This window comes from Syngnathus scovelli, chromosome 6 (genome assembly GCF_024217435.2).
Source record: "Syngnathus scovelli strain Florida chromosome 6, RoL_Ssco_1.2, whole genome shotgun sequence".
Taxonomy (NCBI): Eukaryota; Metazoa; Chordata; class Actinopteri; order Syngnathiformes; family Syngnathidae; genus Syngnathus; species Syngnathus scovelli.
The window spans coordinates 7,692,604-7,717,795 of NC_090852.1; the positions used below are offsets into that span (position 1 = coordinate 7,692,604).

Sequence of the window (25,192 nt, forward strand, 5' to 3'; positions counted from 1 at the left end):
TCTGAGGTTGTCCAAGGACCAGTCCAAGACTTGGTCTGTCTTTCATCGCAAGTCAGCCTTCAAAGTCTTCATTTTGGTCTTTCTTTCTCAATTTCTTGGTTTTGACTGTTTCTTCGTATTCTTGGGTTTGATGGGTTTTAGGCCCCTCAAAATCTCTGTCTGGACTTGCTAAAGAAAGACATTTTGTAGATTTCTAAAATAATTATCGTACAAACATCGTCTTGGTCTTAACATAGTTTAAACCTCTCAAAGTATTGGTCTAATTTTGTACCTGGGTCCTCAAAGTCTTGTTCTTGTCTTGATCTTGGCTCCTTGAATTCTAGGTTTCAACTTTTCTTGACTCCTCAAAGCCTCAGTTTTGAATTGTCTTAACTCCCTATAGTCTTGGTCTTGACTCCACAGGGTTGTTCTTACCTTGGTCTCAGCTCCTCAAAGTCTTGGTCTTGACTTAGTCTTGGATTCTTAAAAATATAAAGTTTGATTAGACGCAGCCATCGTGCCATTTTAGATACTTCGACTGACGCAAAGATATTGCGCCTGCTGACAATCAGGAACAAGACTGACCTCTTAGTTCCTCTGAGTTTCTGAGTGTAAACAAATGCACACAATAACATGTCAGGTAGTGGGTCCGTCATTAGGAGGACGGAATGAACTCGGGAGCAAGAGGAGAAAAAGGAGGGGGTGGAGTAATTGCAAAGTCCTTTGCTGAATTGTTCAGTGGATGCAAATTTAAATCCCTGCTATTATTTTAATAATCTGCCTTTTACTGCTTGTGCTCGGATCATTTGTTTGCAAACCAGGTTATTTGGAAAGGGAGGCTCGGGGGTAATTTCATGCTTTGGAGCATTTATATCTATAACTTAATGAGGAGAGGGCCTGTTGTTTCCTAGTAATATGCTGATAGAGGGGAGCAAACTTTTGCCTCCCCGTTTAGGGTACTGTTAGGAGGCAATAATGCGGGATTACCCTGATGGAATTAAGGAACAAGCAGAGGCGATGCAGCTATGGCTTGAAGACCAAAAGAAAGTCTGAGGCTTCATTCTGGGATTTTCCAGTTCTAAACGATGTTTTCCATTTGCCCATTAGAGGAAGCTGACTCAAATTTCATCCTGAGATTTAATCATTCCTCAATCTCGCCTAATTGGAATCACTCTGCTTTTCTAAATCAGATGAGATCCCTGTCATGACCCCCAAACAGGATACAAAGTATAAAAAATTGGTTTAGTCTTCTTTGTTGTTAGTTTTGATTCATTCATTCATCTTCTGAATTGCATATCCTCATGGGGGTCGCGGGGAAGTTAGGTTTTCCTCTCTTTAAAACTTCATCATACAACCTCATTTTGATCTTGATTTATCTTCGCGCCTCAAAATCTTTTCCTGACTTGGTCTCAGCTCCTCATACTCTTGATTTTGAATCCTAAAAGTATTGTTCTTGACTTATTTTGGTTCCTCAAAGTCTTAACCTTGCTTTTGTCTCTGCTACTCAGTCATTCAAATTTCATCAACAATTTGCCTCGATTCACTCATCCCTCAACTTTGCCTAATTGAAATCACTCGGTTTTCTTACCATAAACATTTTTGTTGATCTCTTAATTGGTTCCATTCTATTAGTTATCAGTCTTAGCATCAGTTTATGCAACGCAGGTCGGTCCGGTGCATATGATGTCACTTAGTCCCAGGATTCAGATTTGAGACACTGCCGCAACTCGATTTACACAATTTGATTACTGGCGACAAAAAAGAAGAAGCCAGTGGCCAGCTTTGTCAGGTGATCAACATTTTTAATGTGGTTACCTCTTCAGTGAAGCCAACATGAGACCAGGGTGGCGGCTGCCTGGATGGACTGAGGACGAGGTGCGCTTCCACACCCAGGCGTCCACACCGCTCTCATTCCTTTGCAAGGACTCCTGGAAGCTTGTAAAATTGAATCAGACTGCATGAATTAGAGCATTAACTCAATTTGTTTACAAGGCGTCATTTCTTCTCCGGCAGGCTGCATCCTCGACGACTATCTGCGGCTCGCTGAACCCGGACCTTTGCAGAGGTCACTTGATGCATTTATTATGTTGTTCACGAAGGATTTTTTTTTCCGGCTATTATCAAGTGACAAGGGGCTAGCCGTACATGAGCAGAATATTATTATACAAATTGTTCTAGAATGTTGAGGAGTACAACCGAAGGTACAGCTTGTGTGTGGCATTTACTAATAGTTGTTGCTTTTACAAATCTTACCTTTGTTTTACTTTCACAGTGGATGTTTTCTGTGGCATGGGTTTTTGTTTGTTTGTTTATGGCCAACTACAGTAATCCTATGCTATTCGCGTGGTATGAACCCTGCTTTGTGTTGTGAAAAAAACACGCGTAATATACACCCCCCCCACCAAATATTTATAAATGCTTTTATTGATAGTTTGAAGCTGTTATGATCCCAAAACAACTCATCTGACTGCAAGTAAATTGTTTACAAATGATTGAATAAATCGTACAAGGCGCATTCATATCATCACACCAACAAAATAACTGCCCAACTTGGACTATAGATTGTCATATTCTGCAAAATCTGACTTTATCAAAAAATATTTAGGCAGTCATGTTATTAGTGTGACGATATGTAAAATATTTGTGCCCATGTTTTCTTCTTTAAAAACAACAACAAAAAAATGATCGACGGCGGTACCTTGACTTACAAGATTAAATTGTTCTGTTACCAAAATCGTAACTCTAACATACTTGACAAACAAAGATGATTCCGATTCAGATTCTGACAGTGACACCGCTTTCAATGCGACAATAGCGATACAAGTGGATCGGCGGAATGGCTCGATCCTCCTATTCCGTGTCTGTTCATAGTAGCGAGGCAGAAAAAAGGCAGATCATTCTCACTTTGAACAAGCTGTGTAAAAAGAACTATTGATTAATTGATTTAGCGGATCTTGTTCTGTTTCTTGGTCCTGCAAGTTTGTTACTTTCTTTCCGAGACAAAAAGATAAAGCCCCAACTATTATATTTCTAGGCTAAACTATTGTGACAGTAGTAACTGGTAAGCAGTTTATAATATTGCCAAACAAAAGAGCCTTTAATCAAAATGCGCAGCAGTGCCTGCGGATGCTCAAACGTTTCTTCATCAAAAGGCCTTTTATACACTTATAAACATCAAAGGCCTCCATGCTTCTTAATTGCCAGAATCTTTTCTTACTCAATTAAGTTATGCTTGTGTTTTCATAAAGATGAGACAAAAAGGGGGCTTTGGGTAACCAAATCAGCGCAGTGGAATTGATCATGGCTGTGTGTTCAACACAAGAGATGTACACATATGTAAATGTGAGTGTGTTCTGTAATTCAGCAGCCCTGCAGTCACTAAGACGCGAGTGTTTCCGGAGAAGTAGTGAGTTTAAACCACGCAATTATGTTATTGTTGCATTAAAAAAAAGAACGTATGAGTGTAGCTTTATTGCTGACGGTCTTAAACGCCAAGTTGAAGATGCTGTGCAGATGCACTGGCTCAAGGAGTTTGGAACTTTTGAACTTGCTTGTAAGCTTGCATGAAAACATAAAAGTACAAAAATGGTCCCTTTGCCCATTTGGACCAACGGTGTACCTTTTCCAACCATATACAGTATCCACTTATTTATACCTCGGGACTCAATTGTGAGGCCCAAAGGGTAGATCACAAAAAATTCCACTTGGACAGATAAGACTTTTCTTTTTCCTTTATAAACATAACAAACTGAAAAAGTTAGATAAAGCTATTTTTTCAACTGTGCACTTGGAGTGTAGTTTAAACCTAAGTGCCAAATAATCTGTTTGTGAGTGACGTTCATAAAGAATAATAAGTTGTGTATGCATATTCTGTACATGTGTAATTGCCAGCATTCATTCTGATTGCTTTCAAAAATACGGCGGCAACATATAGGAGTTGCATTAAAGCGGTGCTTCTTAAGCGTGTCGGTTACACTGAAGACGTGCCGCAAAATGTGCACTGTCTGCGAATATGCTGGAGATAGAAAAGCCTAAGTCCGGAGGGGGAGATGAGTGAGGAGGAAAAGGAGGGAAGTACTGAAAGTTAAGTACAGACGTACCTTGACTTATGTCTTTAATCTGTTCTGTGACCTTGCTGCTAACTCAAATGTATTTCATTTTAATTAAACGTTCCCCATTGAAATGAATTTAAATGCCATTTTTCCATTTCTTCTAAATGTGTTTGGGCATCCCCGGACTGTGCTACCCACTGGATCATTCCTGGCCTTTCTATTGCTTTGTAAGGGCCTAACAATATGTAGATATTTTTATTGATGCACAACTGTTAATTGATTTATCAAAAGCAAAACAATTGTTAAATTAATCGACAACTATTTTGATAATCGGTTACAAACCATGTTTAACGTAAAAATGTCAAAATCTTCTGAATTTCAGCCACTCAGCTGTAAATATTCTGTGATTTCTGTCATAATATATATAATATAATAATATAGCAAAAAATACCCAAGGATAGATTTTATTTTATTGATTAATCAAGAAATAACTAACAAATGAATTGATTATTAAAATAATTATTACCCCCCTATATTTTCAATATGCAAACATCAGGGTTTGATACTCTCAAAGGTACTGATGTACTTAATGAAGTGTCCGTTATGAGCGTGTTTGTGTGGAGCTATTTGCCTCAGGTCCCCCTGCAGCTCGCGTTGGAAAAGTCAACGCTGCAGTTATTATGACCGCCCTGTCCTTCTTTTCATTCCACATCTTTTGCCTCACTCTTCCTTTTCTCCTGTCTCACTCTCTCACTCTTCCTTCTAAAGGCAGTTCTCATATGATATACAAAAGCTTTTTTGGGGGGTCATATATTCTATTTTTATTCTTAGACAAAAAAAGAAGCTTTATATAATACGCATATAAATACAAAATGGTTTCTTCTGTAGATCCAAACACAGATTTTACGACTTTTAAAATGTAAAGTTCGACAACTCCGACAGAGAAGTGAACACATTTATCCGTGGCCTCCTTCTCTTAAGTCATTAAAATGAAAATAAACGAGTGAGTATATAAAACTACAATGCATTGTTGTACACTAAATTAAATGTGGCTGCAGGATATAAAATACTCAAATGAATCCCACCTTGACTGGCTATAATGTTGAGATTCTGCTTGCGCATGAATGCATCAGTGTTAAAAAAATCCATCATCATTAAGTGTTATGATATGACACACTTCTTTTCTTTTTTAACAGTCTAGCGGTAAGTGCAAGTTGCTGGTATGCATTTTGAGGAAAAGTTAATAGTGACATTTTCTCGTCAATGGATGGCACTGATAATCTTTTAAAAATAAACTACAGTTTTTTTTTTAATTTTTTTTTTATTATACGGTGCCCTCTTGGAATCACTGTGTTTATTATTTTTCCCATGAATGAATGGGCTTTTTTTGGGTCTTAATAAGTTTTTGAACTTGACGATTTTTACGAGCATCTTCTGGTAAAAAAAATGAATGGGACCATTGAATAGCCAGAATAAAATTGCCCCTGACACTAGTTTTATCAGTTGTAGCTTTGGTAGACATGTCATGACAGGTCTTATGGAAAAAATGGAAATAAATAAATAAATTAAACACAGTGAAGTCAACTGTTTTGATTTGGAGGAGCCATTTTGGGCAAATCAGAAGTAGGTTTCTGAGACAAATGACGATGCTGAATTGTCATTTCTTTCCTCCCTTGCCTACATCATATGATTTAGGGGTACCATGATATCTAAGTTTGTTGATCATTTTAATGATCTGCCTCGAAAATGATTCTGAAACAGAATTCTGAACAGAGCCCGGATTCCCTGCGTGCGTATATGTGTGTCTGTGGCACGTGTGCGTGCGTGCGGTTGTGCGTGTGAGGGGTGCCCCCGTTGCCTGTTTTTTGTTTTTTTTTAAGCGCATCGGCACGTCTGAGGTAGGCCGTCCACACTTCTCATCTGGAAAATCGCCCTGCGTCCTTCCTTCACCTTTGCTGTATTGGGGCCGTGCCGCAATTGCTTGATTTGTAACTTGATTTCAGGGGAGAGGACAAAAAAACCTGTTGATTATCCCGCTTTCATTAAGACGGGGCGGGGCGGGGCGGAGGGAAAAAAAAAAACCTCAGCTCTTGTCGGAGAAAGAAGAAATCAATTTAATACAGACTTAACCGAAGGAAATTGCATATTCTGCTTGTTTGTGCTGATCAAGCACTTTTCTTTTCCTCACTCGAGACCTGCCTTCCTATTAATTGTGTGTGTGTGTTTGTCATGTGCATCTATCTGTGTTAGGCGCTTGAGTGTCATATGTTGTAGGTCAGTTTTCAGACCTCAAACAGATGTGCATTCTTTTTCACTAGCACACAATGGTACCTCGACTTGCGACAAATCATTGGCATTGAAATGCAATTAATTCGTTCCAGCCATTTACAAATTGAATTTTGTATTTGCGTGTTTGATTGTTTTGTTCCATTTAGTAAATGGCAAAAAGAGCATCTGTTACTATGGCTATATGCAACAGTACATTATACATATGACTGACTGCACGTGTGACTGAACCAGATGTAGAGGAGTTGGCTTAATATTTATGAATAAATGTCATCATTGTGACAACTTGATATATGAGTTCCCCTCGCCTCCCTTCGTCTTCTTTTGGCTAAAAATACACATCCATGATAAAATACAGTCTTAAGCGCTGATGACCAATTTAGCGTGGCGTGTCGCGGACAAGGTCACGAGAGATGCGGACAGCGTTCCTCCCTCCGAGGCCTTTTTTCCTTTTCTCCTAATCTACGGAGCAAGAAGAGAGGGTCTCAAAGTCGTTTCCCTAATTGCTTTTATAAGGTGCCCTTTTCACACGCTGTCATTCCTGCTCGTTCACTTTCACCAGAAGCAGTTTAATTTAAATGACAACAAAACATTTCATAAAGTTTGGAACATGTTTGAAGTGTGGTCTGCAGGGTAATTAGTTTTTGTACTATTGGGTTCAGAAGTATTTGGACAGTGACCGATTTTATGGTGAGCAGTGCGGCAGGGATTAGTGGATTTTTTTTTTTTTTTTTTTTATGGTGGGCAACACATTGGCCTAGTTGTGGATGGTTTTTATGGTGAGCAGCACGGTGTACCAATTTGGCCGTTTTTATGGTGGGCAACACAATGGTTGATGTTTTTTATGGTGGGTAGCATGGTGTATTGCTTTTATGGTGAGCATTATGGAGGACTAGTTGTTGATGGTTTTTATGGCGGAGACTTTCGTTAGTGGAATTTATATGGTTTGGTTGAACATTTTTGGCAATTATACACTGTCATATACTGTATGCTCTCTTTGTATGTGTTGCTGCTTTTTACTGTATATGTGTGGAGCAGTTATTTGAATGTGCTAACAAATGCTGATTTCTGTTAGCTTCTCTCTGATTCGGCAATGTACATACTTTGACCTTTAGTCCAAAATTATATGCTTTAATCAACTTGGGATTTAAGTACACAATGTTTAATACTTGGGTTTTATGTTCAACTTCAACCAGGATTGGCAAACATCTTAAAGCATGCACGTTATGCCTCTTATTTGAAAAACTGTGTTGTCTGAGTTTCTTTGCGGTTCCTTGCAGTGGTGCTGTACGATACTCTTCCATTTCTTGACAGCGAGTGAGTGACAACTGGTGCTGAGCAATACTTTAAAAAGTGTGTTCGATAAGTGTCCTTTAATAAGTTTGAATATGTTTAAAGTATGAAAGTTCAAACTATATAATATAAATGTTTTTTTTAATTGTCTTGATTGAAGATACCTACATTTTCTGGAACATTGACTGTGAGTTTTAGGCAAAGGGAGGGCTGCATTTGATTTCTTAAGTGTTGGCCCTCCATAGGTGATCTCTGAAGGTGGCCAAGAGGTGACGCAAGATGGAAACAAGGGTTAAATTAGAAGTGGGAGTGCCCGCGGAGGATTAGGCGATGAGATTGAGCCGAGTGCATTAAGGCAGTGTATTATTTGGCGGTTCCACTTGCTTGCGTCCATTAGGGTTGGCTGCCGTGCTCTTTAAGAGGTCAACTAAGTGTGCACGTGTGTTTTTTAAGACTTGCCAGAGTGGTCTAGTGTCTTATTGAACAGGACGGGTCTCCCCCTGCTCTAATACCTCTTCATTTTATTGGATTGGATGGCCCCAGTTATAATTGTATTAGTTTTTACCCCCACTATCCATCCCCCTCTGCTCTTATGCCATCTATCTAGTCAGCAAACACTGTGTCATTCTTCAGGAGAGCCCCCCCCCCCTTCCACACTCACATACACACACACACACACACACACACACACACACACACACACACACACACACACACACACACACACACACACACACACACACAGGTATTTCGGGGTATACATTCCAGACCCATAGTTATTTTAGAAAACCATATTAAAAAAGTAAAAGAGAAAAGTCAAAGAGAAAGTGTTATATGTTAAAATGAAATTACCTAAGTTCAGCCGTTTTAACCTGGGCTTTATTTTTTATCCATCCATCCATCCATCCATCTTCTTCCGCTTATCCGGGGTCGGGTCACGGGGGCAGCAGCTTTAGGAGGGACTCCCAGACTTCCCTCTCCCCAGCCACTTCATCCAGCTCATCCCGGGGGATCCCAAGGCGTTCCCAGGCCAGCTGAGAGACATAGTCTCTCCAGCGCGTCCTGGGTCGTCCCCGGGGTCTCCTACCGGTGGGACATGGAGGCGTCCAGGAGGCATCCTGATAAGATGCCCGAGCCACCTCATCTGGCTCCTCTCAACGTGGAGGAGTAGCGACTCTACTCCGAGTCTCTCCCGGATGACCGAGCTTCTCACCCTATCTCTAAGGGAGAGCCCGGACATCCTGCGGAGAAAACTCATTTCGGCCGCTTGTATCCGAGATCTCGTTCTTTCGGTCACGACCCATAGCTCGTGACCATAGGTGAGGGTAGGAGCGTAAATCGACCGGTAAATTGAGAGCTTTGCCTTTTGGCTCAGCTCTCTCTTCACCACAACGGACCGGTACAGGGTCCGCATTACTGCCGATGCTGCACCGATCCGCCTGTCGATCTCACGCTCCATCCTCCCCTCACTCGTGAACAAGACTCCAAGATACTTGAACTCCTCCACTTGGGGCAGGATCTCATCCCCGATCCGGAGAGGGCATTCCACCCTTTTCCGATCGAGGACCATGGACTCGGATTTGGAGGTGCTGACCCTCATCCCGACCGCTTCACACTCGGCTGCGAACCGTTCCAGCGAGAGCTGGAGATCACGGCCTGAAGAAGCCAACAGCACCACGTCATCTGCAAAAAGCAGAGACGCGATGCTGAGGTCCCCAAACCGGACCCCCTCAACGCCTCGGCTGCGCCTAGAAATTCTGTCCATAAAAATTATGAACAGAATCGGTGACAAAGGGCAGCCTTGGCGGAGTCCAACCCTCACTGGGAACGAATCCGACTTACTGCCGGAAATGCGGACCAGACTCTGGCATCGGTGATACAGGGACCGAACCGCCCTTATCAGTTGGCTCGGCACCCCGTACTCCCGAAGCACCCTCCACAGAACCTCCCGAGGGACACGGTCGAACGCCTTCTCCAAGTCCACAAAACACATGTGGACTGGTTGGGCGAACTCCCATGCACCCTCGAGGATCCTGCCGAGGGTGTAGAGCTGGTCCACTGTTCCACGGCCAGGACGAAAGCCACACTGCTCCTCCTGAATCCGAGGTTCGACCTCCCGACGGACCCTCCTCTCCAGCACCCCTGAATAGACCTTACCAGGGACGCTGAGGAGTGTGATTCCCCTGTAATTGGAACACACCCTCCGGTCCCCCTTCTTAAAGAGGGGAACCACCACCCCAGTCTGCCAATCCAGAGGCACTGTCCCCGATGTCCACGCAACGTTGTAGAGGCGTGTCAGCCATGACAGCCCCACAACATCCAGAGCCTTTAAGAACTCTGGGCGGATCTCATCCACCCCCGGGGCCTTGCCACCGAGGAGTTTTTTAACTACCTCAGTGACTTCGACCCCAGAGATTGGAGAATCCGCCTCAGAGTCTCCAGGCCCTGCTTCCTCAATGGAAGGCGTGTAGGTGGAATTGAGGAGGTCTTCGAAGTATTCTCCCCACCGACTCACGACGTCCCGAGTCAAGGTCAGCAGCACGCCATCCCCACTGTAAACAGTGTTGACGTTGCACTGCTTCCCCCTCCTGAGACGCCGGATGGTGGACCAGAATTCCCTCGAAGCCGTCCGAAAGTCATTCTCCATGGCCTCACCGAACTCCTCCCACGCCCGGGTTTTTGCCTCAGCAACCGCCGAAGCCGCGTTCCGCTTGGCCATCCGGTACCTGTCAGCTGCCTCCGGAGTCCCGCAGGCCAAAACGGCCCGATAGGACTCCTTCTTCAGCTTGACGGCATCCCTTACCGCCGGTGTCCACCAGCGGGTTCGGGGATTGCCGCCACGACAGGCACCAACGACCTTACGGCCACAGCTCCGGTCGGCCGCCTCAACAATGGAGGCGCGGAACATGGTCCACTCAGACTCAATGTCCCCCGCCTCCCCCGGGACGTGGGAAAAGCTCTGCCGGAGGTGGGAGTTGAAGCTCTTCCTGACAGGAGATTCTGCCAGACGTTCCCAGCAGACCCTCACAGAGCGTTTGGGTCTGCCAGGTCGGACCGGCATCTTCCCCCACCATCGGAGCCAACCCACCACCAGGTGGTGATCAGTTGACAGCTCCGCCCCTCTCTTCACCCGAGTGTCCAAAACATGCGGCCGCAAATCCGATGACACGACTACAAAGTCGATCATCGAACCGCGGCCTAGGGTGTCCTGGTGCCAAGTGCACACATGGACACCCTTATGTTTGAACATGGTGTTCATTATTGAAAATCCGTGTCGAGCACAGAAGTCCAACAATAGAACACCGCTTGGGTTCAGATCAGGGGGGCCGTTCCTCCCAATCAAGCCCTTCCAGGTCTCACTGTCATTGCCCACGTGAGCATTGAAGTCACCCAGTAGAACGATAGAGTCCCCAGAAGGAGCGCTCTCCAGCACTTCCTCCAGGGACCCCAAGAAGGGTGGGTACTCTGAGCTGCCGTTTGGTGCATAGACACAAACAACAGTCAGGACCCGTCCCCCCACCCGAAGGCGGAGGGAGGCTACCCTCTCGTTCACCGGCGTGAACCCCAATGTGCAGGCGCCCAGCCGGGGGGCAATAAGTATACCCACACCTGCTCGACGCCTCTCACCGTGGGCAACTCCAGAGTGGAAGAGAGTCCAGCCCCTCTCGAGAGGGCTTGTACCGGAACCCAAACTGTGTGTGGAGGCTAGTCCGACTATATCTAGTCGGAATCTTTCTGCCTCGCACACCAGCTCGGGCTCCTTTCCAGCCAGAGAGGTGACATTCCATGTCCCAAGAGCCAGCTTCTGCAGCCGGGGATCAGACCGCCAAGGTCCCCGCCTTTGGCTGCCGCCCAGCTCACATTGCACCCGACCCCTTTGGCCCCTCCCACAGGTGGTGAGCCCATGGGAAGGGGGACCCACGTTTCCATTTCGGGCTATGCCCGGCCGGGCCCCATGGGCGAAGGCCCGGCCACCAGACGCTCGCCTTCGAGCCCCGCCTCCAGGCCTGGCTCCAGAGGGAGGCCCCGGTGACCCGCGTCCGGGCAAGGGAAAACTAAGTCCATTTATATCACTCATCATAAGGGGCTTGGGTGAGCCGTGCTTTGTCTGACCCCTCACCTAGGACCCGTTTGCCATGGGTGACCCTACCAGGGGCATGAAGCCCCCGACAACATGGCTCCTAGGATCATAGGGGCACGCAAAACCCCTCCACCACGATAAGGTGACGACTCGCGGAGGGGGCTTTATTTTTTAGTAAAAAATAAATAAATGCAATATATGTGTATCTATCGATGAATATGAAATCATGATATACTTTTCAGTCATATCACCTAGTCCCACTACACACAATTTATGTAGCAATTGCACGTGAAAAACAGTATACATTCGTTTTTTTCTTTTTGGTAAATTTATACAGTGATATTTTTTGCTATTAAAATAATTTTTGATTGATGCTTTTTTTGTGGGCCGGAATGGATTGATGGTATTAACGGTTGTTGACAACCTGATGTTTTTTGGAGAAAGAGGATGGAAAAACCCTCTTAACACAGCATAATCACTCAAAATAATATTTTTGTAACACCGGTGAACCAGGCCTTGGCAAAAATGTTCAGTAATATATCAATCAGTATGTGTATACCCCGCTTACGTAAGTCATTCAGGTCTTGCTGCCGCTGCACAGTCAGCGATTTACACTGGAGTGAACCACTGCCACTGACTGTCCCCTCGCCCTTGAAGAGGCCAGAAGTTGTCAGGCTCCTCATAAAAAAAAGATTGCATTCTCCTGATCTTTTTCTATCAATTTTTCCCTCCTCCTTCCAAAACCTGGCCATCTGTCTAATTGTTCACCTCCGTGGCTTTAATGCTTTTTACATGCCCCCCCTTCCCACTTCTTTCCAGGCAATAAACTTTATTTTCTTCGCAAGACTTCAATCTACAGGGGGGGGGGGGGGGGGGCAGGGCAGGTTGCTCACCTTCTCCCTGCTGGATTTGCTCCAGTGGGCCCAACTTCAACCCCCTACTTATCTCCTATCTCTCAATCTCTCTCCCTCCATCTTCTCCATATGAGTTTGTCAAGCCGGCACCTGCACTCATCTTCTCTGCTGGTCACCTTTCCTCTCACGCTGACCTCTTAATGATCCCATCGGTGCTTGCCCTGACCTTGTTTCAACCTGAATATTCCTCATTTCTCCACCAAATTTCTCTCTCATGCGCAATTGAAGCTCACGTCAAACTGCGAACGCACTTAGCGGACTATTTCTTCTCCTCTAAACTGTGCGAAAGTGTCTCTGAGTGTGAAACAGTTGTCTCCCCTCACCTGTGATTACTGCTGTGTGCACATCATATAAGCGGGCGCCCTTATAATCCCATCTATAATGGCCACAATCAGCACTTTAATGCTTTGTAATATCACCCATGTAATGGTAGAGTGTAGCAGCAAGAGAATAATTCAGGCATAGATAATGGTGTGATTGCGCGTTTTTACCCTTGAGTCACAACATTGAGTTTGTTGTGTGTGTGTGTGTGTGTGTGTGTGTGTGTGTGTGTGTGTGTGTGTGTGTGTGTGTGTGTGTGTGTGTGTGTGTGTGTGCGTGCGTTTGCATGTATAAATATATCCCAGGGCGGTTAAGTTGCCTGTAAAATGCCTGAAGAAACACATTTCCATCAGTGGGCTCTCTTAACCCTTCACTGTGGCTTGTACTCATCGCTCCACGGAGCGTCCTTGCTCAGGAGTTGCTGAGCCGAGGGAGACGCTCCCATAAGATACACTGGGGGCCGCGGAATGTTTTTTGGGAGCGTAATATGAGCTGACAGTCATCATCAGGGATGGCAGGGATAACGGTAGCCAGGATTCCTGGTGATGCCAAACTAAAAAGGCCATCAGGGAGTTCTCGGAGTCTCTCTTGGGCATGAGTCAAATGGAGCATTCATCAGGAGGAGGGTTGGCAGGCTTTATTTTGACTAAATACAATGGCACCTTGGCATATTTTATAGTGAGTAAAATTGCACAATCAAATATTGCACTGTTTAAAAACAGTAAAATAACTGCAATGAGTTTATATAATAGAATGTAAAGAATTAAAAAGCTTTAACTTTTTAAAATATTTTTTATTACCCAACCTTAACATGGTTCAGATCATAAATAGGGCACCAACTTGGTGCCTGTGGGCCTGTTCTAAAAATTGCTCTCCAGTGAGGTCCAATTTTTGTGTTGTTGTGCAAAAACAAAAATCTGACTCCAACTCACCACCGCGGACGTGCTTACCAGTCGACCACGTGCTGCCCCACAAACAAACAAAACTCAGTAATTCAAATATTATCTCTTTACATTCTCTTTTGATGTTTTATATTGTTTTTGTACATTTTCTACAATAATCCCAATAACCAAGCTTGATTTTTGTGTGTTGTCCCCACAGCACAAAGCCCAAGTGGAAGCCATGATGTGCGACCTGGCCTCTTTCCGCAGTGTCAGGGAGTTTGCAGACTCCTTCAAAGCCAAAAAGCTGTGAGTACAACAACTATTTGGGTTCCGTTTGGTTGAAGTCTTTGGAAAGATCAACTGCATTGTGAATAGACTATTTCACCATAATATCACATGTACTATGCGGAAGCAAAAATCTTCCATAAACATTTTCTTTTTCTACAAATGGCCTGGTCCACCTGTCCCTTTTAAGAGTAAAATGTGCACTCAAGCACAAAAGTTCACCGACCCCTGTTGTCGAGCCATTTTTACATATAAAGGACATCCAGGCTGTTCCTGATGGAGAAAAGGACTAAGGGGTCAGCGTGTGTATATTTGTCTATTTAGAGTGACATTGGCACCTTGGACTTGCTGGTTCTTATTCTGTGGTGGTCAGCATGTGTCTCATTGTCCGGTCGCATTGGTGCTATTTCGGGGGTCATGTATTTTGTCATCAATACTGCTCAACCACCTGCAGGTCTCTTGTGGCAGCATGCATGCGTGTATGTGTTTATGTATATACTACATATGTGTGTGTTTGTGTGTGTGTGTGTTGGCATTAATGTTGAGGGGGGAGGCCCTTGGGAAGAGGCACAGCAGCCATCGCCTGCAGCAGCCCGGAGGCAGGGTATGACCATCCAGGACACGAGTCTTGGGGGCGAGCCAAACCTCGCGAGGGTTCCCCCCCTATAATTTACCCTCGGCCTGGTCATAATGAAGCTTTGACTTTTCTATAATCCCACCCTTCCACGTAATCTGTTTTTTTGTTAACACAATAAATCCCCATGTACTAGATCCACCTGCAATAGGTTATAATTCGCCATTTAGAAACTTTTTAAGATTAGTGTTAACCTTTGCACACACAATTTATGAAGTTAAAAGGAGAGCTGTATTTATGGCACTCGTTCCCTATGCTCATTAAAATCAGTTTGAGTTTCTTTTGGCTCTTAAGTGCTCCTTAAACAGTTGCGAACCGCCCTCACACATACGCTGAGAGCTTCATTGGTTTTTACTGAAATGTCTTCGGCTCTTTCATTGGTCAGATATCTCGACACTATATGGGTAAATCTATTGGCGACTTAAAGCTTGTCAGTAAAAAAAAAAAAAAAAAAATCATAAATAAACTGGATCGCAGGTAAAAGAGTCGCGGGTTATAGTGTGGTAACTTTTATAAGAAATACATTTCAAATGAATGAATGAATGAAATAAGGTGTTTCATATTCCTGTATTTAATTAAACACAAATGTGCACTGAGGCCACCAAAAATATTGAATTTTAAAACTTGTTAAAAAACTCTAAACTGCTACTGCATTCTAATGCTGGTCATTAAAATGGGTACGACCATAATGTGCTTTTGCAATTTGTTGATTGGCTAAATATCTCTTTCTTATGTCAGTCTGTCGCTCTGGCTCTCTACCTCACTATTTTGGCAAGGTTGTATTTCTTCATTAGTGGTGCTGTTGGGGTGGGGGGGCATATGGGGGAGGGACTCCCAGGGGACGTCAGAGTACATTAATTCTCATCACAAGGCGAGCGGAGCAGAGTGGAGGCTGGGAGCTCTGAGCTGTGAATGGCACTGGGCAGCTGTCTGAGTCTGCCACCACTCTATTACTGCACGTATGTCTTCGGGCAGAACGCACGCAAACACGAGCATCGTGCGTGCATGCGCGTATACACTCAAGGAAAATAGAACCCGGTGCGCACGAGCACAATAATAGTTGGGCAGCGTGTCATTGACAGGTGAAATGTAATCAGTCTTTTTTTTTTCTCCCCCTTCTCCCCCCCACTCTCGTTTCTCACTCCCTTGCTTTTAAGTGCTTTAGTCAGTGGCTTTCACGCTGCTTTGTGTTCCATTGACCCCGATTCCGCTTTAATTGCCTGTCCTTTGAAATGAAATTACCTGGATATTGATATTGTTCAATGCGAGGCAATTTGATGCGGCGTAATTGACGGAGAACGGCACTGACAGAGTGCCCCTAATACAATTTCTACTGAACGCTCCGTAATTAACACGTGCCATTTGTTCCTGGACACATTCATCCTGGTGTCATTGCAGACATTTTACTTTACATTACAGGTGTAACTGGAGTTGAATTCTGATTTTCATGCTTCTCTGCACATCTAGGAAAATTGCGACCCTGGATCGAGTTTTGAGGCTTCACATACAATTTGTTGTGCCTAATTATTTTCAATGAATGATAAAAAACATTTTCAAGGAAGTTGTGGATCGCCACAAAGACAGAAAATGGGCACTATTAAACTAGAGTGATCATTTCGAGAGGCTGTTGCCAATGATTGATTATGCCATTCACACACTGCACCTGTACATTTTGGTAACAGAGACTCTCAGCGCTTTACTTTTTTAACCTCTTTCTGCCCCCCCCCTCTCTCTCTCTCGCTGTCTCTCTCCCTCTCCCTCTCCCTCTCCCTCTCTCTCTCTCTCTCTCTCTCTCTCTCTCACTCTCACTCTCACTCTCACTCTTTCTCTCTCTCTCTCTTCTCTCTCTCTCTCTCTCTCTCTCTCTCTCTCTCTCTCTCTCTCTCTCTCTCTCTCTGTCTCTCTCTCTCTCTCTGTCTCTCTCTCTGTCTCTCTCCCTCTCTCTCTTTCTCTCTCTCTCTCTCTCTGTCTCTGTCTCTCTCTCTCTCTCTCTCTCTCACACACACTGGCAATATCCTCCTTGCTGGCCCACATTATCACGGAGGTCAGGGGCCGTACCCAGGAGGGTTATTTAAAGTAAATATATAAACGTATGCCTCCCCGTTTGGTAGTTAACACCCTCGTTTGAGCGGCGCTGAGATTGCATAGTGCAGTGCTGGCCGAGTTGTGTGAGGCCTTTAATGTGGAGAGCGGGACCGGTGCCTTGGGCGGCAACAGGCCTATTAAAGGCCTTCATTAGAGCCGCACTTATGAGAGCGAGACTAACGGGTGGGCAGTTGGATTAACAGGCCTCTCGCATTACAGCGCACAGCTCGCTTCAGATCACCGGACCTCGGTGATTACACTTTTTTGGAACCAAATGTGTGCGATTAAAACGGCCCGGCAGACAACAGGTGTCAAACTTACATCATTTCATTACGGCTTATGAATGCATACTCTTCATCTTTCTTGCAAAACTGGTTCGTTATTTTCATTTTGGCCGAGTGTGTCATTAAATTGCAATATTGAAAGCATTTTTTTCACGAAATCCCATTTTATCTATGATTTGATTCCAGAATAAATTCAAAATCTAGATTATATACTATTGACGATTTATATTCTTGCTTTTCCCTTATTGACTGATTCGCAATTGATGCATTTAAGCCTTAGTTTAGTTTCACGCTACCTTGTCCTGCTCTTGTGTAGTCTCAAAACTTTTCTCATTGAAATGAACACTAACACCATTAATCTATTCCAGACTTTAAAAAAAAAAAAATTGTGATAAAAAATACCACTGTACAGTATTATATTATGAAAATACACAGTAATACTATGATAAAATAAAATATAAGGAATGACGACATTTCACTAAATTGCTACATTTCTTTTTTTGCTTACAAGACACAACAAAGACCTGATCCATTTCACCGTGTGGTAACCGTGTGAACTGACGGTGGCCGTATGTCCGGTGTCTTTGTCTCTTGAGGCTGTTGCTCATACGGTGTCTCCTCACCTTATTATATTTTAACACGCGCCGCGAGTGCGTCCCGCCGCAGAAGTGCTGAGGTGGGTGTTCTTGAAGTTGACGAGGTTTGTGCTCTTTAATGAACCTTGCGTGTTCGGGAGGCCTGAAGGTGATCGCTACTGTACACTTGGATGTAATAGCACGGGATGGCTCATTATAGCGGGAGCATAACAATTCGCACATTAATTTTCCAGCATCCAGTTTTTAATTAATCCAGTAGGCAGTCTTAAACACAGGGTACACAAATTGCCTCCGGCCTCATAATTAATTCTAATGGAAGAAATTAAAAATTGGTGGGGTGTGTTTGGATTGTTCGTCTGTGTTACAGTGGCTTCGAGCTCGCTGGAGCGACGCTGTCACCGACAAGCATCTCTTACTGCCCCGACCAATCTAGCGGTCTTCGAGCCCCAGCATGCAGATAGATTCATTGTGCTTGTGTGCGCATGTGCGTGTGTGCGTGTGTGTGTGTGTGTGTGTGTGCTTGTGTGTGTGTGTGTGTGCGTGTGTGTGTGTGTGTGGGTGTGTGGATGCGCTCTAAAGCATATGTTCCTTTATTGGCCCCCAGCACTCTTGTGTACTAAAATGATAGCTTTTCATTGCATGGATGAATCTTAAAGCTTCTGTTATCTGCATTTCTTTGGGAGAACCACAGTGTTCATGGGGCGGGATGAACGGCTGCGTATGCTTAGTACTTTTAAATAATAAAACAAGGCCTTTAAAATGTTTTTTTTTCTCAGAAATTTTCAAACTGCATAATTGTTACTTTGTCCCACAACATGATGGGTTAATAAATACATCTGAAGTACACCAAAATACATTATATAATTTCATTTTTTTGTGAAAAAATATAAAAATACATTTTAATATCATGCATTATAGCTTTTATAAAAAGCAGAAGAAAACATAACCAAAACAATTTTATCTTACAAAATCAAATGATAAAAGGCCAGCAGAAAAAGTACGTAATTATGCATTTTTTAAGGGTGTTTACCTTTTATTCACGATTTGAAAATACTTAACGGGGGGAAAAAAGGATCACCAAAAAAGATGGAAAAACAAAGCATAGGAAATTGAGGAAAAATGTTTCCCTCAACTAGTAAAAGAAATACAGCAAGATAAATCTACATTTGTGAACAGCCTGCAACATAACAAGAGGGTAAACCACTAAATGCATTTTGGACGTTGTTATCCTTTATTAATTTCCCCCCAAAATTTCTCTTTTAGGCCCTTGCACATTTTGGTGTGCAATGCGGCGGTGAGCACTCAGCCTTGGACTTTGACCGAGGACGGCCTGGAGTCCACATTTCAGATCTGCCATCTGGGTCACTTCCTGCTGGTCCAGTGCCTGCAGGACGTGTTGCGTTGCTCGGCGCCCGCTCGTGTGGTGGTGGTATCGTCAGAGTCCCACAGGTAACATTGAGTATCAAAATAGGAACAAGTGAATGGCAAACTTTCACCACATTTTCACCTTCTACGGCCCTTGACATTAGATTGTACACTGACAATTATGAATAGTAGGATTGTAAAATTTCAGGACTTGTTGGAAACTTTTCTCTGGATTTACCTTAATTGGAATACATGAGACTAAATTTACACAAAGAAGGTCTACTTCAAAATAAAAGTGAAACAATATTGCGCATGGATAGCAATAGTTTACCTACCTTTAATTTTGCTGTTGGCCCCTGGAAGCAGTTGTCGTGCTGGCAGACCACTCAGTTGAGAGTAGCATGACATATTCAGTCTGCAAAAGCACGATGACCAACTTGAACTAAGCGCAGAATTCATTTCTCAGTGCTTATGTGCACCGGTGCACTGCTTATGTGCACCCCTGTTTGTATTGCTTAAAATCAATGTATTTCGAATTACAATGGAAACATTACTTTTTTTGGGGTGGTCATATTCCATTATGGAGCTTGCATGTTAGAATTCTGCATGGTGATGGGTATATATTTTTTTTTAAAACAATTGTGGAATTTGAAGAGTATATCATGCTTGTATCACCATTAGGTATACTGGATACCAACACTAAAATTCAATAGAACTTTTTTTACAGTGTCGACAAGTTAGGCATCAATCATAAACTGTCAATAATTTCTTTCTGACATGCCCATTTCCACCATCATTGTAATAATAGTGTGACCTCAAGTGAATTCGGGTGTCAAAGCGTCACCCCCACCCGTTGCTCGCTGGTGCGTGACGCTGCGCGTAGCATAACTCGTATAGCACTGCAGCTGTGTGATCCTCTAGAACAAGTGTGCACATGTTCTCCTGGTCTCAGCTCATTCCGCCGATCTCCAATCCATCAAGTGGGCTCAGGCCCGACTGACTGACTGAGAAACGGGATCGATGCCACGCGGCCGCCTCTGCTGCTTTATAGTCCTGAGCTCGTAGCTCGCAGATCACTGCAGGACATCATGCTTGTCCACTGTATGACAGCAGAGGAACGAGACGCTGGGAGAAAGACAGACAGACAGACAGCCGGCCGGCCGGAAAGCAGGAGGGAAAATGAGGCAGAAAAGAGGCTGAGTGTACCACTGCAGAGACGGGTTCAAAGTAAATTTTGGCTGATAAGTCCATCCATCATGTTGATGATACGTTTAATTCATAGTGACAGCGTGTGGTGGGAAATGAGTTTTCCAGTGAGTGAGGCTGTCATGTTTGACAATACGCATTAAGCCTGATGTATCAGTTTGTGGCCAAAAGTGGCCAGCACAGCTGCAGGACTGCAGTTAGTAGGGGTTTACGCTTTTGCCATTGCTTTCAACACTTTTGGACAATAAATATAACAGAGCTCTATTTAGACATTGTGTCCTTTGGCATGTCCATCTTTCTTCATTACGGTATTTCATGTTTACACGTTTACTTGCTTTTGCCAACTGAGAAAAATACAATTCAGTGCTTAAAAGTTTATTTATCCTAAACTTTTTGAAAAATGTTATTGATTAAATAAAACATTTATGCAAATGTACTAGTGGTATCGGTTACATCGTATCAGTATCGGTATCGGTGTCAAATACTCGTACTTGTGTCGGTCTGAAAAAAGTGGTATTGAATATCCCTAGTACAAAGCATTGGCTTTTGATGTGATGACAATTTTGCATTGCATACCATTTGACTGTGCAGGTGTATCTACAGTAATATTGTGTTTCAGGGGTAAGGATGGTAAAGCGCATCCATCTTTTCCCTATCCCACTGTGCTCTCCAACCAAGCCTCTTCAAAGACTCCTTCGGCACTTTCACACTGGGTAGGCGACCCGGGCAGCAGGGGGAAAAGGGAGTCAAAATAGACAATATCTCCCATGACATCTTCCATTCTGTCCACCTCATTCCAGCCCCATATTACATTCACTGATGTCTTCCGCCCTTATTTTTGTTTGTTTGCGTAGTTTTCCACTTTCCGCCGATTTGCCGTTTATTCACTTAGCCTGCCCTCACATGCAGTGTGTGTGACCCCTGACCCCGCAGCATATTGTATTCCCTAAGCCCCTTGTCCACAGCCAAAGAACTGACCTGCAAGGCACCGGGGTTGGGAAGAGATGAACTCGGGTGTAATGACTAGACACTTTATCAGTTTGTAACACGGGGGGCTTACTGTGGAATTGGCCCCAGTACGGGTTGACTTTGTCCTCCAGCTGCATTACATCTGCTTCATGCAAGGGGAGATGATATCCTTCATGAAATAACCTTCGATAGATGTGAGCTGCAGCCCTGCTGCCATACTTTCATGATCAGAATACAGCAGAATCTCCCTGGGCTCAAACAATTGGGAATTCCACCAAAATCTGCAGTAAAAATGGGCGTCAAACATATTTTAGGACTGTTGTAGCTATGGTAGCCCTCAAAACACTTATCTTAATTATTTTTTCCCTTTTTTAAATCAAAAGCCATCAGGGAGCAATGTAATTTAGACAGACAGTACAGTATTTGATGACACATGCATAGAAAGAAAGCTAAACTAATGTCAGTCAGTTTTTGCAGAGGATAAAGAATATATGCGAGCGAAATTTGCTCGCTTGTGTTCCCCAGAAACATCAATGCTAGTTTGTAGTTTGCAATCTGTGTGTTCCCCAGCAACATCAATGCTAGTTTGTAGTTTGCAATCTGAACAAAGGTATGTAGACTTTCTATATACTGTGAAGTCCATCTGAATATGGTCTTGTGGATCATCTGACTAAAATGTAACCAGGCACAACTTAAGCAACTGATGTGAAGCAATTTGAACGGAGTTCAAATGTTCCCGTTTGGGCAACTGATTTATCAAGCCGTAGCAAATAGTTATGAAGTCGCAGCACATGAAATGAAAAAGCCCGCAGATGTTGTAATTCAGCCAAGCAAGGATGTCGCAGAAGGCGACGGTAAACAACGAGCCAGCAGCCTACTTGTAAAAATCGCTGGGAAACCAGGTGACATTTTGATTGGTTGTTTTCTAATGACGGGGATTAATATGTAGGATGTGCTCGAACCTACGCACACAATACAAAGTGTGTGCATGGTGACGTGACGGCCGCGATGCGGCGAATCGGATGATGTTCAGGCAAGCGTGTCAAAACATCTGGATTTTAACAGCTCCGTCGCAAGCAATTAAAGAACATCATGTCACGTCTTTTTGATTTGTGTAGCAGCCCGCACCTCACATCTGCCTGGGAAGTTTGCGCTCATTCCAGTAAACAACCCGGTTGACATCTCTTTGATTTATCTTTCAGGTTCACAGACTTGTTAGACTCATGCGGTAAGGTGGATCTGGCGCGGTTGTCGCCCCCGCGGAAGGAGTACTGGTCCATGTTGGCCTACAACCGCGCCAAGCTGTGCAACATCCTGTTCAGCAATGAGCTGCACCGCCGCCTTTCTCCACATGGGGTGTCGTCCAACGCCTTGCACCCTGGCAACATGATGTACACGGCCATTCACAAGAGCTGGTGGCTCATGACCTTCCTCTTCACCCTGGCCAGACCATTCACCAAGTCGCTGGTAGGAACCTAAAATGAAAATCACTCGATTGTCAAGTTACTCCAAGTTCACTTTGGTTTGATTTGCCCGGGCACGTTTTAAAAGGGGTGCCCAAAATCTGGCCCAGGTGCCATTTCTAGCCTGCTGCCTTTTTTTTTTGCCTGCCCATTAGTCTAATAATAAATTAAACATGACCCGGAATGTTATGAGAGAGTAAAAGTTTCAGAAGATATTGGTATTTTAAAATAATAATATAAAAATAAACAAATCTGAATATTTGTATATTTTAAATGTTATTTTTAAATAATTTTATTTTTTATAATTTAAAAGGTTAAAAAGTGGATATAAGATTCCATAAATTGTATTTATTAGATAAACATTGTTTTGTTTATTTTCTGCTTTCAAGATAAAATAAACGATGAGCAATTATTCATTAAAAATAACGACAATAAGCTAGAAAAAAAAAAATGTAAGAAATCAATATTTTTACAAAAAATACATGTAAACTTTTTGTTCTTTTAACTATTGCTAAAAGAATGTTACAAGCTACCACATTTTTTATTTTAAATGTTCAAAATTTGAAAAATAAGTTCAAGGAAAAACATCAGCACTTACAGATATGAACATGTTAAACATTTTGGCAACTGTTGCGACTTTTTGTAATGGAAGCACTGACATTTTTTGTACCACACTGAACCAAATGAAACAGCACTTGGTGGAAATTAAGCACATGTTGCTAGTCACCCGAACGGGTCGCTCGCGCTATGATGGCTGTGCTTGAGTTCATCGTACAAAGTCACCTCACATGCGCTATTTGTTTTTCACTGGCTGATGTATCCCCTGGTCAGCATTTTATTTGTCTCGTTGTGTTTGTGGGATGCGGTAGAGGAAGAGGATGGAGAGGGGGCACCATGTGCTCATTGTGAGCGTTCAGGAAGAAGGTCTGCTTTTCTCATAGAGATATTCTCTGGCATGTTTTCCTCCTTTGCCCGTTGTTGTTTGTTTAACTCTGAGTGACTGTTCCCCTTCCCCTCACCGGGGCCTTTTGGATCCTGTGTACGGTGACTATTGGATTACTGTAAATGTGTGCTTTCTCCATGTACCCCGGAGCACTGACACAATGAACTCTGTGACGTAGCCCGATCCCACCAGGAGAAATTCTTACCACATATTTTTTGATGCCTTATCTTACAGCCGTGCTTTGGAGAGGCCTGTCCAAAAGTGCGAGTACAGTCAAGACATTATGTTCACACAAGCTATCATTTAGAGGGGAATGTCAAGAGGGAGGCCACATGTTGAACTGATGGGATGTTTGGTTTATTTGTTCAATTAAAGCCAGGCCCCACTTGAGAATCGCGGCTTTCTTATGACGGCGGTGTTGGAGTTGGCATGCCCCTCTGACCCCGGGAACTTTGTTTTGGGGGTCAGAATGGTGACTTGTGATGAAGTTGAAGTGGATAAGGGTCACACAACAATGGAGTGAGTGTTTCCTCCATGGATTTTCCTTCCAGAGTGTAGGGAGGGGCTCACTGTTGTGTCTTGTGGGGCTCGCAGGGTAATGACGGGGTGCCAAGGCCGTGACGGCGAGCCATCTGGTTTGCATATAAACACAGCTTACAAAGTCTCGAAGACAAATCAGCCTTTTAGGTTGTTTTTTTTGTTTTGTTTTTTTTACAATTTTTTTGTGGATAGAATTTGTAATTTACTGTAAAATGTGCAGCCCAGTGTATTGGGTGTAATTATTCATTTCTAACTACAGTTCAGTTGTTTTGAACTATAATATATATAATAGTATAATTATAATACGTTTGCTTTTGAAATTGTATTGAATTTTATTTAAGCGTAGTGTTAATGTCAACAATAAGATGTATATTTTTAGAAAAAACTCTCTTTCTGATAAACACTTAGGTCTCATGTGAAAAGTGCTTCTCAAGCAAGCGCTTTAATTCAGTGAGCTTCCTTATTTATGCCCCTGGGCCACCAGGGGGCAGTACAATGCATGCAGTTATATGTGTCGTTTTTTGCAGAGGATAAAGAATGTGTGACTGTGTTGTTGTATGGTCTGTCTGCATTTGTTGCTCCTGTTTGTGTTCAACCAGAAGTTGTTTAGAGGTGTAGCAGTACAGGCGACATTGATGCTAGTTTCGTTATCAACACTTTTTGTTGGCACCGTCTTTGGAAGCACAACTCATACTACTTGACAAATTTGAAGATGCATGTGTTAATTGGTTGATGACAGTTTATTGAACCTAAGTGGACGTCAAGTTTTGTGTTCCTGGCATGTCTAAGTGGGTGTGTCTTAAAAAGCAATTATCAGAGTGGATCCCTACTTTCCCGCACATGCTTAATTAAACGTTGTGTAGATGTTAGTAAATATTAAAGGGCAAAGGTAGGGCTAGTAATTAAAACTCGGGGTGTGCTGACACAGCGATTAGTTCAAACTCGTGTCTGATAAAGGCCACACACACATGCACGGACTCTCACTTGCACTCTGGCACACCCTTAAGCTGAG

General features: G+C 43.4%; 1 protein-coding gene across 3 annotated transcripts in view; it reads left to right on the top strand.

The window, feature by feature from the left end:
* The window catches only part of wwox (WW domain containing oxidoreductase), a 128,237-nt gene that overhangs the window by 25,545 nt on the left and 77,500 nt on the right, over positions 1–25,192 (top strand). For all 3 annotated transcript variants that reach the window (XM_049723822.2, XM_049723823.2, XM_049723821.2), the window contains exons 6-8: positions 14,028–14,116; positions 18,958–19,143; positions 22,437–22,701. In XM_049723822.2, the coding sequence (XP_049579779.1) occupies positions 14,028–14,116; positions 18,958–19,143; positions 22,437–22,701 (540 nt within the window). The remainder of the gene's footprint in view (positions 1–14,027; positions 14,117–18,957; positions 19,144–22,436; positions 22,702–25,192) is intronic.